General features: G+C 52.4%; 1 protein-coding gene across 6 annotated transcripts in view; it reads right to left on the bottom strand.

Moving 5' to 3' along the window:
• The window catches only part of VAC14 (VAC14 component of PIKFYVE complex), a 199,891-nt gene that overhangs the window by 149,643 nt on the left and 37,631 nt on the right, over nucleotides 1-12,617 (bottom strand). For all 6 annotated transcript variants that reach the window (XR_013347723.1, XM_077831576.1, XM_077831574.1 and 3 more), the window contains 2 exons: nucleotides 10,594-10,654; nucleotides 742-886 (listed from right to left, as the gene is read on the bottom strand). Coding sequence is in view for 5 of the 6 variants with exons in the window: in XM_077831576.1 (XP_077687702.1) it covers nucleotides 742-886; nucleotides 10,594-10,654 (206 nt within the window). In the remaining variant the exon portion in view is untranslated. The remainder of the gene's footprint in view (nucleotides 1-741; nucleotides 887-10,593; nucleotides 10,655-12,617) is intronic.

The following is a 12,617-nucleotide window of genomic DNA, read 5'->3' as shown; positions in this document are numbered from 1 at the left end:
CTGAGAGGGAAGGCGGTGGCAAAGGACACAAGTCTGAAGGGCTAGGAGGGTGTGACAACTGTCAGCAGAACAGGTAACTTCTGAATGAACCCAAAGCTTGGTGTTTGATTCAGAAGCAGGGCAGAGGTTCAGCTTGGTTTTTATCCCTCAACCAGGAGCAGTGGTTTGCCTACCCATGCTATTAAGGGCCCTAATGTCAGAAGGGCTCATTTTGATGAAAGCCAGAGTATTGCTCATGTTTGTACGGACCATTTTCTGCAGTTAGATCCGCCTTCAATGCGCTGCAGCCCAGCTAGGCTAGCGGCACCTTTAGAAAGAGCGCAGAAAGGCCCCCAACTGATTGTAAGCCTCAGGTTAATGGGCACTGAGAACAAAGACTGTACCTAGAGCCAAGTATGCAGCACTCTGCCAGAGTTACAACACCCCACTAGCTCCAGCCCTGCAGCTCATCCCCATGTCTGCCAGTGCTAAACTGCAGCACCCCATTATTCTAGCTCTGCAGCAGTTCCTTGCTATTGCAGCCAAGGGCTCCACCATACAGCTCTGCCAATGTACCTCCCCCCTACGTGCAGTGCCCCCTGCTGGTCATAGAACGTCGCTGAGGCACTGAGCCAGGACCACACACTGGCTTTGCAACAGACACAAGTGGTCAATGATAACCAGGCTGAGACCAAGGAGCTCCAACCCAGCTCCACAAAGGCAGCAGGCTATTGCACCAATTGTTTCACAAGCCAGACTTACCTTCCGTGGAGTCTTGATGTACAAGTGATAGAGCCATTTTAGGACTGCAATTCTGGTCATCATCCCGGTGGCTGTGTCGTGAAGGTGGCAGTCCAATACCTGCACTATCCCATCGAGGTTGAGAGTCACCGGGACCCGGTCAGTGCTGCACAGAAAACCAGGGGTGCAAAGACAGCAGTTGGTGTGCGCACGTGTCCCTGCGCTGCTCCAGCCCAGAAGCTTGGCCCCAGCACCCCCTCTTCCACAAATCAACTGGCAAGTGACCCCAGCTGCCTAGGCTTGCTGTCTTTCAGAACTACACAAGAGCGAAGGAGCAATTTTACACAGTCCACAACTGACGAGAGCTGCTAAATTAATGGATTGGCTAACCAGGAACCCACTGCATGGAGGGGTGGCGGGGAAGAGAGAGGGATGGATGGATAGAACAAGCGGAGCCTGTGTATACCACTCAAATCAGATGGCCAGAGAACCTTTAGTACTGGGTTTATCATTCTGCTCCCCAAAGTCCTCTCCTCCCTAGGGCTGTTGTGTCAGTGTTTGCAGCTCCTCTCTCGTTACATGTATTTCTACTCTGGGCATGAAGTGAAAGACTGAACAGTGCAATTCCATAGGCCAGAGGAGCACACACTTGCCCAGCCCCGCCGCAACATGCTACCCCTCCTACTTACTGTGACCCCGGGGATCAGGTGTGCCCGACAGCCTAGCTCCCAGCCCCTCACTCATCACTAGAAAAGCCTGGTTTGGCAGCTCTGCAGCCTGATGGGTTAAGCACTGGCTGAGGAGCTAAGAAACACGGGTTCAAGTCTTAAGTCTGTCTTATTGGAAGTAATATAAACTCCCAACCTGTATCTCCTGGGGGTTAGGAGGAAGCTTTCCTGGGGGTGGGTTGTCCCACAACTGCCTCTGTTACAGTTTCTTGAACCTTCCTGTAAAGCATCTGACAGGACACTGCACTTGAGGGAAAGCTGCTATTCTCTGAGCAGTTAGCGTGGCCCATTAACCTAGGTACATAAGGCCTTGATGACACAGGAGAATCTTGGAGGAACACGTCTGCAGAAACCCAAAGCTTTTCCTCCTCCCCTCCCTTTTCTTTTAAAGCCATAGCACCACAACCCTACTAAGTCCTATTAATGAGGGATTTCACACTAGGAAGTGGATGTGCTGGGAAGTGCTCTTCACTTCCTTGTCATACACTAACTGTTCCATCCCCATCTGAAAAGGGCATGGAAATACTCCTGTTGCCATGACCTAGAGGCCCAGCTATCTAAACACTAGAATGAGGATTCCTAGATATCATGACAGGTGCATTAGGACAGGGGTGGGCAAACTTTTTGGCCCGAGGGCCACATCGGTGTTGCAAAACTATACGGAAGGCCGGGTAAGGAAAGCTGTGCCTCCCAAACAGCCTTGCCCCCGCCCCCTATCCACCCCCTCCCACTTCCTGCCCGACTGCCCCCCTCAGAAGTACCGACCCATCTAACCCCCCTGCTCCTTGTCCCCTGACCGCCCCCCCCCAGGACCCCACCCCCTATCCAACCTCCTCTGCTCCCTGTCCCCTGACTGCCCAACCCCTATCCACCCCCCCCCCCCCAAGGACTCCCATGCCTATCCAACCCCCCTGTTCCCTGTCCCCCCCACACAGAACCTCTGCCCATCCAACTGCCCTCTGACTGCCCCTCCCAGAACCCCAACTCATCCAACCCCCCCCACCCCCCCGCTCCCTGTCCCCTGACTGCCCCAACCCCTATCCAAACTCCTCCCCCCAGGACCCCATCCCCTATCCAACCACCCCCTACTCCCTGTCCTCTGACCACCACACCCCTGGAATCTCTGCCGCATCCAACCGCCCCCTGTCCCCGACTGCCCCCAGGACTCCCTGCCCCTCATCCAACCCCCCTGCTCCCCACCCCCTTACCATGCCTCTCAGAGCGGCAGGAGCTTGCAGCTCCGCTGCCCAGCTGGATCCAGCCATGCGGCCGCACTGCCTGGAAGGAGTGGCAGGTCAGAGCGCTGACGGCGTGGCGCGCTGAGGCTCTCGGGGAGGGGCCGGGGGCAAGCCTCCCCAGCCAGGAGCTCAAGGGCCGGGCAGGATGGTCCCGTGGGCCAAATGTGGCCTGCGGGCCATAGTTCGCTCACCTCTGTATTAGGAGAACCTAGCAGACAGCCTACTACTACGTTCCTTCAGCACTCTCCTCTGTTCCATAAAGCCTGCTCCTCCTACCCCCTGGATAACTTCTCCTACAGCCTGTCCCCACCTCACACTCCCCCAAAGGCCCTTTCAAGGGTTTCCTTGGTCTTCTTCACCAGCTTCTGCACTCATTCCCTCCAACCGCGTGAAGGCGGTTCCAAGCAAGCTGTTCTCGTCATCTCAGCCCCTTATTCCAAAAGCACCTCCCCTTCATGATCTAGGCTCAGCTTATGACCTTTGGAATCAATTCTGTTAAGTTATGGCAGATTCCAGTGTCTCTGAAACATGGCTCTAGTTCTATTCAATCAAGCCAGATTTCCACCAAGACTGAAGGTAGGGTCCCAGTCTGGTAGTGACTCTACAAAATCCCTCTCAAATGTCCTTTGACCAGCCTACAGATGGTGTGGCTTAGTAGATTCTAAGGTTGTGGAAGACACGTTCTGTTTGCATTAGAGTACTCCAGGTATTCAGTGCACATTTCTACATGCTTAAGTAGCTGAACGTATCGATAGTCCTCCTGGGATTCTACCAAGGCCCACAGTCCTTTTTCAGTCAACAGTGAGACTAGTGATTGTTGTGGAAGAGTTTTTGAATGTTCACAATGCACTTTAGGGTGGTACCACTTTCTGTCCCAACAAGGCAACACACCCAGTGTCCACAGGTCAAATGTGCAGACCTCCTTTTCTCTGCATTCTTGAATAACATCTTCAGCAACTTAGACACAATACTGTGCAGTTTTTCAGACACAGAACTGGCGGCGGGAAGCAGGAACACCTTCCCCCCTGCCTGAATGCTTGTAGCCATTGGAGGGCCATCTCTCACATTCTGCTCACCATATTCCATTAATGCCAACACCGGTTTTTCAGTTGCTACTTTGATTTTGCTTCTCCATTTGCAGCCTGGGAACCTGCAAGTTAAGTGTCTAGAGAAGTATAGCCAGGGCAAAGCGCTTAATTGCTCATTCTAGGGTATGCTAAGAGAAGAAGAAGGGTATGCTAAGACAAAGAAAAAGGCAGCCGAAACTTCCTGAACAAGTTGTTCTAAAGTGCATTTCTCTCTCTTGCTCGCACGTGTGCGGATTTACCATCCTGATACAGACACCCACAAAGGGGGAGAAGGAATCTTTCTAACATGCTCCCCCCACTTCTAAAAAGTTATGGACTTTCAGCATCTGCACCTGGCGGCGGGGGAGGGTGGGCAACATTGAAGCCAAGGTCAGACAGTAAAGTACGGAGCTGCTTGCAACACCGGTATTGAATCAGGAGTCTGTTTTCTTCCTCTCACTTTGTTTTCTTGGGAGGGGGGCCTATACCCAGCAGAAGGCAGTAAGAACTGAGCCTCATTACTTTCAGCTGAGCTTCACTTCCCTGTATAAAGCCAAGCGGCTACTGACTTCAGGAGTAGTAAAGCCTGTAAATCATTAGGACGTTTTAGTAAATCATTCAGCTCCCCCCCACCACACTCCTCACCAGAGCAGAAGTTGAAACAGCCTTCCACGAACGCAGAGAAGACGCAAACCGAGTAGGGCTTACGGAAACAGCTTTCATGGATTCAGTCCATCCCAGGCCATTCTGAAAGCAGCTTTTCTAAGAGCAGCCTCACCACTATCTGCTCCTCACAGATGGCTTGAAGAGCCTCTGCCTTTGCAGCTCAGAGTGCTCCAATAAGCACCGTCAAAGTCTTTGTGCTCTGGCGGGAGCAGGCCGTATTCGCCGGCACAGGGCAATACTGAGTCTCTCAACATTCTACTGCAATAGGTCTCCGGAGCTGGAACTCGGGGTGACAGACAGGAACATGCGCACTGTGCTCTGTTCAGTGTATGCACCTTGCTGGGTTTCCTTTGATTAGTCTTACAATAGTTTTTTCATTTCAATCACCTTTTCCCCTTCCTTTCTTGCCTTGAGCGGAGTCCTTCATGTTTTTCACTCTCCCTTCTCTGTACACATCTCTCAAACCCTAGCCCCCGCTCTCTCCCCAACCATTCAGTTTCTAACCCCACCTCCATGGAACTCTGTAGCAAGATTAGACAAGACCCCATCCACCCCTGGAAGGAGATCACCCCAGTCCCTGTTTAGGGGATGGGAATTTTTTTTATTTTATTTTTTTTTTTTAAATCTTCCTTCCACAGAGGCCATGGACAGTGAATACTGGGGCCAGTGGACATCTGCCCCAAGAAGTGGCGTGTGTTGAGGGCTTCACTCGCTGTTTGTCTCTGGGTTCCTGGATTCCTTTCCCTGCCTATCAGATGGGAGGGGAAGGGAGAACCTAGAGTGCAGTAGCAATGATTGGAGGCGTATTTCAGCCCAGCACCAGTTTGCGGGTCACTGAGCCTCTAGCAGAGCGAGCGGGTGTGCTGGGCAGCACGGCCTCGAACGCGGATAGTTACACTGCTGCCTTGCATTCTGCTGAGCTAGAATCACTGCTCACAAGCAGAGCTGGCATGAGGAGTGAGCAGAGTCCAACTCAGTGCTCTGTGGCAGATGGCAGGGGTCCTGTCTCGCAGTCCAAGCTAGGGACTAGGCAAGAGCCAGGCTGCCTGACAGCCCAGTCTGCGTACACCTGTGCAAACAAGACGGCTGGGTGCTGTGCTGCCAATCACTCCCTTTCACAATCTAGGCATTCAAGTTGAGATTCCCGGCAAAGCGAATGCCGCAAGCAATCTCGTGTTGTTGCAGAGGCAGGGCACTGCCCAGCTCTCACTGCTAGGAGGCCTCAAAATCCGGAGCTGCACAGCAGCTTGATGGCAATGCACTAGGAGGGAGGGGCAGCGTTGGATGAACAGAGGAGATCTGGCAGCTGTAGTGATTGATGCTCTGTGACTGTCCAAGACTGAACCCTCCTGTTAACAGCACGTGGCTGAGTTACGTCTGTATGAACACCCATAGCCACCTGGAACTGGCATCCCTGGAAGCTAAATGAATCCCTTGGAATTTCCTGCTGTGGGGCAGAGCCATGCTCATGCGGGATGGGGTAAGCTTGTCCAATGACCATCAAACCCACTGCTAATTCCTGCCCGGCGTCTCCTGTTTCAAAAGGTTTAGGATAGCTCTGAAACAAGGCTCCCTGCAAATCCTGCTCTCTAACCTCCACTCAGCTGAGACACATCCACCGCCTCATTACTTCCACTCTCTGAAGTAACCCTAGCCCCAATGGCGGATGTTATCTGCTTGGTACAGAAGGTTAATTATTTGTGGTACTGTAGTGCCTAGGAGCCACAGTTGTGGACCAGGGCCCCACTGTGTTAGGTTCTGTGCACACACAATAGCAGATGGTCCCTGCCACAAGGAGCTAGACACACCCAGAGTGGGGGAAAGGGCAAAACAGAATGAGCTCAGTGCTGTTGTGTGTCACCAACAAGGGAGTTTTGCTTCTTCCATGCCAGTAATGGCTAAAAAACCAAAACAGCCTGATTAGTACTTCTACCAGACAGCAGCAGCACAGAGCTCAGCATGCAAGAGAAGAAAATGCCCATGGGAAGCCATTGTACTAGGGTTATAACAACGATTACCTTTGAGTTGGCTTTGCCTCAGGGCCTCAGCTTCCCCAGCTAGTCATTAAATGCCAGGAAGGGCCTCCTTACCCACTGTTAATATGTCCTTCCTTGATTTTTTGTGCATCTGAAGCACCCAGTGCACCCCAGCTTCAGGTCCTTGAAAACATCTAACCGGGGAAAATCCAAGTAGCTCTGCCCCTTTTAACCTCAAGAAGTGGGCTTTTACATAGGAATTGCTATTGTGGATCGGCCCATCAAATATGGGATGGTATTTCCTTCTCCAGAAGAAATACCTGACGCTCCCAAGGAGGGCAGTGGTGTACTGGGGGATGGGACACTCCAGGATTGGCTCACTGGTGAGTAGTTAACACTCTGCAGTGTAAATTAGTTTGTGTCAAAGCTGCCCAGTACTTGCTACATACCTGGGCCTGAAGCCATCCGCCTTCTGGTAACACTGCAGGATCTCTCCTCAGCAACACATCACCCCTGTCCTACACTCTATGGGAAGCCAGTGGAGAGTCCCCTTCAAGGTTTGTCTTCAAGGTGCTCAATACCCTGGGCCCAGGGTGTTCAAAGCTCCAGGATAAAGAATGGTCAACATCTCCACTCCCCTGGTACAACAGAATTTCCTAGCACGTGGGTTGAACTCGTCTGCAGAGGACAGAGCACATTCTAGGGGTTCAGTCCCAGACTATGGATCAGACTCCCCCAGGAATTAAATACCATGAGAAACCTTCCCACCTTGTACTCCAATGCAACCTGCCTTCTCAACAAACAGAGCAGCATGGACACCCGAAAACAAATAAAACCCTATCAAAACAAAACGTGCCACTGCGCACACACATCTCCCCGGGGAGAGGACGAGAGCAAGGGCAAGCCCCATGTGACGGTCACATCACTTAATGCATGGATTGCACGGCGCTTAGATACGGGGAGGCTGCAGGTGGGATAAGAACCTAGGCAGCATTTTAAAAAGACATCCGGCTACACTATTCTAGAAGTCAGGAATGGGGGAGCCCTGTTAGATCACCCCATCCATCTGCCTGAGCTGATCTGCATCCCTTTGCAAGGCACTTCAGAGTAGGGGGCTAAGGCTCCAGATCCATCAGCATCAATGCTTCACTGGAACATGCATGACTGGATGGCTCATGGGATTGAAGGAGCCTTCTCTCTCTCTCAGCCATCAGCTTGTCTCCAACCCAGATGGAGAGTGACCAACAACAGTTCACATCCAGCCGCTGACTCAGTCCGTTTCCTAAAGAACAAAGGTCGACAGTGCGAGAGCAGCCATCACATCCACGCTCACTTTGGAGAGCCACAGAGGCCTTTGGCACAGAAACTGACCAACGCTCGCATCCATCTCTTCAGAGTGTGGATGGGCTGCAATGGCGGGGTGTGGGGAAACTTGCCCCAGCACCGCCTGTGCTGTACTGGCCCTGTAGGCGGAGGCTGCTCATTTCCAGTATCACCGCACACTTCACCCGCACGATTTAAAGAAAAAAAAGCTCCTGAGAAATCAGCTTGGCAGACCATCCGCATCAGCAGTGAATGCTCTGCGCGAGTGGGCTCTGAAGCGACAGGTCATTAAATGAATTCTATTTAACATCTTACATGTAAAGTCCACTGATGAAACTTGCATCAGCGACAGCTTGGGTATAAAAAATTCACTGCACTATTAAAGGGACACAGTTCGGTGGCCTAGTACAGGGGTGGGGAAACTTTTTGGCCCGAGGGCCACATCTGGGTATGGAAATTGGACGGCAGGCCATGAATGCTCAAGAAATTGGGGTTGGGGTGCAGGAGGGGGTGAGGGCTCTGGCTGGAGGTGCAGGCTCTGGGGTGGGGCCAGAAATGAGGAGTTCAGGGTGCAGGAGGAGACTCCAGGCTAGGGCAGCGGGTTGGAGGGGGGCGGGAGGGGTGAGAGCTCTGGCTGGGGGTGTAGGCTGTGCGGTGGGGCTGGGGATGAGGTATTTGTGGTGCAGGAGGGTGCTCCGGGCTGGAACCAAGAGGTTCGGAGGGCGGGAGGGGGATCAGGGCTGGGGCAGGGGGTTGGGGCACGGGAGAGGGTCAGGGGTGCAGGCTGTAGGCAGCGCTTACCTCAAGCAGCTCCTGGAAGCAGCAGCATATTCCTCCTCTGACTCCTACGCGGAGGCGCGGCCAGGCCACAGCCAATGGGAGCTGCGGGGGCGGCACTTGGGAGGGGGGCAGCGCACGGAGCCACCTGACTGCCCTTAAACGTAGGAGCAGGAGTGGGGGGACATGAAGCTGCTTCCGGGAGCCGCAGCATGCATGGAGCATCCCCTGACCCCGCTTGAGCGGGAGCTTGAGGGTCAGATTAAATTGGTTAGTGGGCCGGATGTGGACGTAGTTTCCCCACCCCTGGTCTAGTGGCTTGAGGTCATGAGGAAACCCAGAGACATGGTTCTAATCCTAGCTCTGCTACTAATCTGTAGGGGGACCTTGGAAAAAAAAAGTCATGTAACCTCACTACACTTCTTTTCCCCCCCCTCCTGCCCACCCTCTGTGTCGACTTTGGTTGTAAACACTTCAGAGCAGGGACTGTCTCTTACCACGTTTGTACAGCACCTAGCACAAGGGGTTCTGATATCAGGTGAGGTCTTTGGGTCTCCCATTATGCCAGTAATGATGGGGGACCCACTGCAGATCAGCCCATCAAATCTGGGATGGTATTCCCCTCTCCAGGAAAGATACCTGACACTCCAAAGGAAGGCAGTGATGCGCTGGGGGACAAGACACTCCAGGACTGGCCCACTGGTGAATAGTTAACACTCTGCAGTATAAGGCTTTTATCATTAACTTGGTGCATTTGACAGCCCATTGGCAAGTCAGTTTCCAGGCTGTGTTACACACAGGGAGAGATAAGGCTCAAAACTGCACACACTGATAAGTACTTCACTTTAAGCAGGTGACAAGTCGCCAGTGACTTTATGGCCACTGTTGTTGCACTTATGGTTAAGCACGTGTGTCTACTGACTCGGGGCCTAGGACTGTAAAGGCACAAAAAACTAACAGGGGGACTCCAGCAGGTACAGTAACCCATGAGATGGGACTGTAGTTTGATTGTGCCCCTTTAAACTAGTGCAAAGGCATATTAACACCTGAGTTACAGTGACACTCTCTGGTGAGCTGGTGGTATTGCAGTCTATTCAGGTGTTACCCAAGCTTAGAACAAAGCCTTCCATTAAGCTGTGCATGCACAAGGGATGCGGGACAGTATGGAGCTGACGGTTAATACATCCAAAGGGGCACCCCACGGAGAAACAACGAGCAGTCCTTGTGGCACCTTAGAAATTAACAAATTTATTTGGGCATAAGCTTTCGTGGGCTTTTCATAGCCCACGAAAGCTTATGCCCAAATAAATTTGTTAGTCTCTAAGGTCCCACAAGGACTGCTCGTTGTTTTTGTGATACAGACTAACACGGCTGCCCCTCTGAAACCTGACCCCACGCAGAGTTTCTGCAACTTCACCCCAGCTGTGCAGGACAGAAATGTACAGCAGCTATTCCCACTCTCTCTCTAGGTTCCTAGAGCAGCATCCGTTGCTGGGGGGACCTCCTGGATGGAGCTGAGCTAACAAGACTCGCAATAGGCCAGTGATCTCCTTGGCTTCCCAAGCAGGCAGGGATACAGCTGAATTTACTTCGCCTTCTCCCCTCCTCTGGGAGGTCTCTGCGAATTGGGCCGGGAGACTCCCCTTTTCAGTCATCAGGGTCTCATGCTGGGTGGGGTGAAGGGGGTGAGCAGGGAAGGCTGGGACAGGGGGGGTCGTGGTTCTGTCCCTGGCGCGTTTGAAGCGCTGATTCCTTCACCCCCTGCAGAGAGCTCCTGCCTCACAAACGCCCACCCCTCCCTTGGGCATGCCAGCTCCCAGAAGGCCAAGTGTCTTGTTTTAGGGGCCCTCAAAAAGGAGTTTGGAGTCTATAAGAGCACAGGAGTGGCACTGGTTAGAGCCAGAGCCTGCATGGCCAGGCCTCCCTCTGACAGCCTTGTCAGCGCACATGTATTGGTCTGCTGCCCTTATTGCAGCCCTGACAACGCCCCTCCATCCTCACCCCGGCCAAGTCTCTCCCCGCCTCTACAAAAGGGAAAGGAGGTCTCACTGACCTGTATCCCACGCATGCCATTCTCAAGCAATAACCATTACTTTACCTGCTTGCATTGAAGACACTGGTGCTGCTGAGGCTGGAATTGCTGGAGGCTTCCAGGCAGCCTAGAGGAAGATCAAAGGAGCACTAGTTAGCTGCTTTGATGGGGCAGATTGAGACAGTGACTCCTACTCATCCCCCTGGCTGGAGAACACCGCAGTACCCTGTAGATCTGTGCAATGAAGAGTCATTCAGGCCTCTGGAAGAGCTCACCCTCAGGTCCAACACCACACTGCAGCAGACACTTTACATTAACATGGGTCCATACACAGACAGACTCTCTCCTGGTGCCCTCTAGTGAAGGAAGGTGGCCATGAGGATATTTTCACTAGGACAAGCTCAAGCTATAGCTCTCCAAGTCCACCTAGCATTTAGATGTTACTCATCCACCTCAGCCCAGCCTTCCTCCCCCTTTAGCCCTGTGATACAGGAGGGCCAGGGAGTAGTGGGGGGGTGCTAGAGGGGAAATATACAAGCTGAAGGCTAATTAAGACGTGGTTCCCTGTAGACTAGGGAAGGTGGCTGTAGGTTAATTGGAGCACCTGCAGTCAATTAAGGCCTTGTTAGGGTAGGCATCCCTAAGGAGATCCTGACAGACCAAGGGACTCCCTTCATGTTGAGAGTAAAGAAAGACTTATGTACCCTGCTCCACATCCAAACCTTGCAAACCTCAGTCTCTCATCCCCAAACAGATGGTCTGGTTGAGCGATTTAACCGAACTCTCAAGAGCATGATCCGAAAGGTGGTGGCCCAAGACGGAAAAGACTGGGATACCCTCCTCCCATACCTGAAGTTTGCAATACGAGAAGTTCCCCAAGCATCTACTGGATTCTCTCCCTTCGAGTTACTGTATGGACGCCACCCATGTGGCATATTAGACATCGCAAAGGAAGAATGGGAGGAACAACCCAACCTGGGGAAGAACATCATTACACATGTAGCCCAAATGAGAGAACGAATAGCCCAAGTGACCCCCATAGTACGAGAGCTTTTGGAAAAAGCACGAAAGTCCCAACGAACCTACTACAATCGTCGGGCAAGAACACAAGAACTTCAACCAGGAGAACGGGTGCTGGTACCAACAACAGAAAGTAAGCTCCTGGCCAGCTGGCATGGACCCTATGAGATCATGGAAGCTGTTGGGGAGGTGAATAATAAGGTGAAGCAGCCAGATCGCCGAAGGCCAGAGCAGATATATCGTATCAACTTACTGAAACCCTAGCATGATCGGGAGACGTTCCTGGCTGTCCTGCCGGTTCAATCCCAGGCAGATGGCCTACAAGGGCAGGTAAAGATATCCCCAAATTAGCCCCAGAACAACAAACAGAGGTTGTTGAAACGATCCAGAGGAACCAAGACGTGTTCTCCACACAACTAGGCCATACGATGCTGATCCAGCACCACATAGTCACCTGTCCTGGAGCAAGGGTGACAATAAAACCCTATCACATACCAGAGGCAAAAAAGAGAGAAGAAATTAGGGCAGAAGTAAAGAAGATGCTGGAACTTGGGGCGATTGAGGAATCTCACAGCCAGTGGTCCAGCCCTATTGTCTTGGTCCCCAAGCCTGATGGCAGCCTGAGGTTTTGTAACGACTTCCAGAAGTTAAATGAGGTATCCCAATTCAATGCCTACCCAATACCACGTATTGATGAGCTGGTGGATCAGTTAGGTTAAGGCCCGATACTTAACCACCTTGGATTTGACAAAAGGCTACTGGCAGATCCCCCTGGCTGAGGACGCCAAGGAAAAAAAACACTGTCTCTACACCTGATGGCCTTTCCCAAAATACCGTCCTCCCTTTGGGGCTCCATGGGGCCCCCCGCGACTTATGGACAGATTACTTCGACCCCATGCCAAGTATGCTGCCGCCTATTTAGATGATGTGGTAATACATAGCCCTGACTGGGAGATGCACCTGGGGAAAGCGGAAGCAGTACTAGATGCTCTTCGACAGGCTGGCCTCACCGCTAACCCGTCCAAATGTGCAATAGGGTTAGCTGAGGCCAGAAACCTCGGGTATGTAGT

Source organism: Eretmochelys imbricata, chromosome 12, assembly GCF_965152235.1.
Source record: "Eretmochelys imbricata isolate rEreImb1 chromosome 12, rEreImb1.hap1, whole genome shotgun sequence".
Taxonomy (NCBI): Eukaryota; Metazoa; Chordata; order Testudines; family Cheloniidae; genus Eretmochelys; species Eretmochelys imbricata.
This window is presented reverse-complemented; position numbering and strand designations above follow the sequence as displayed.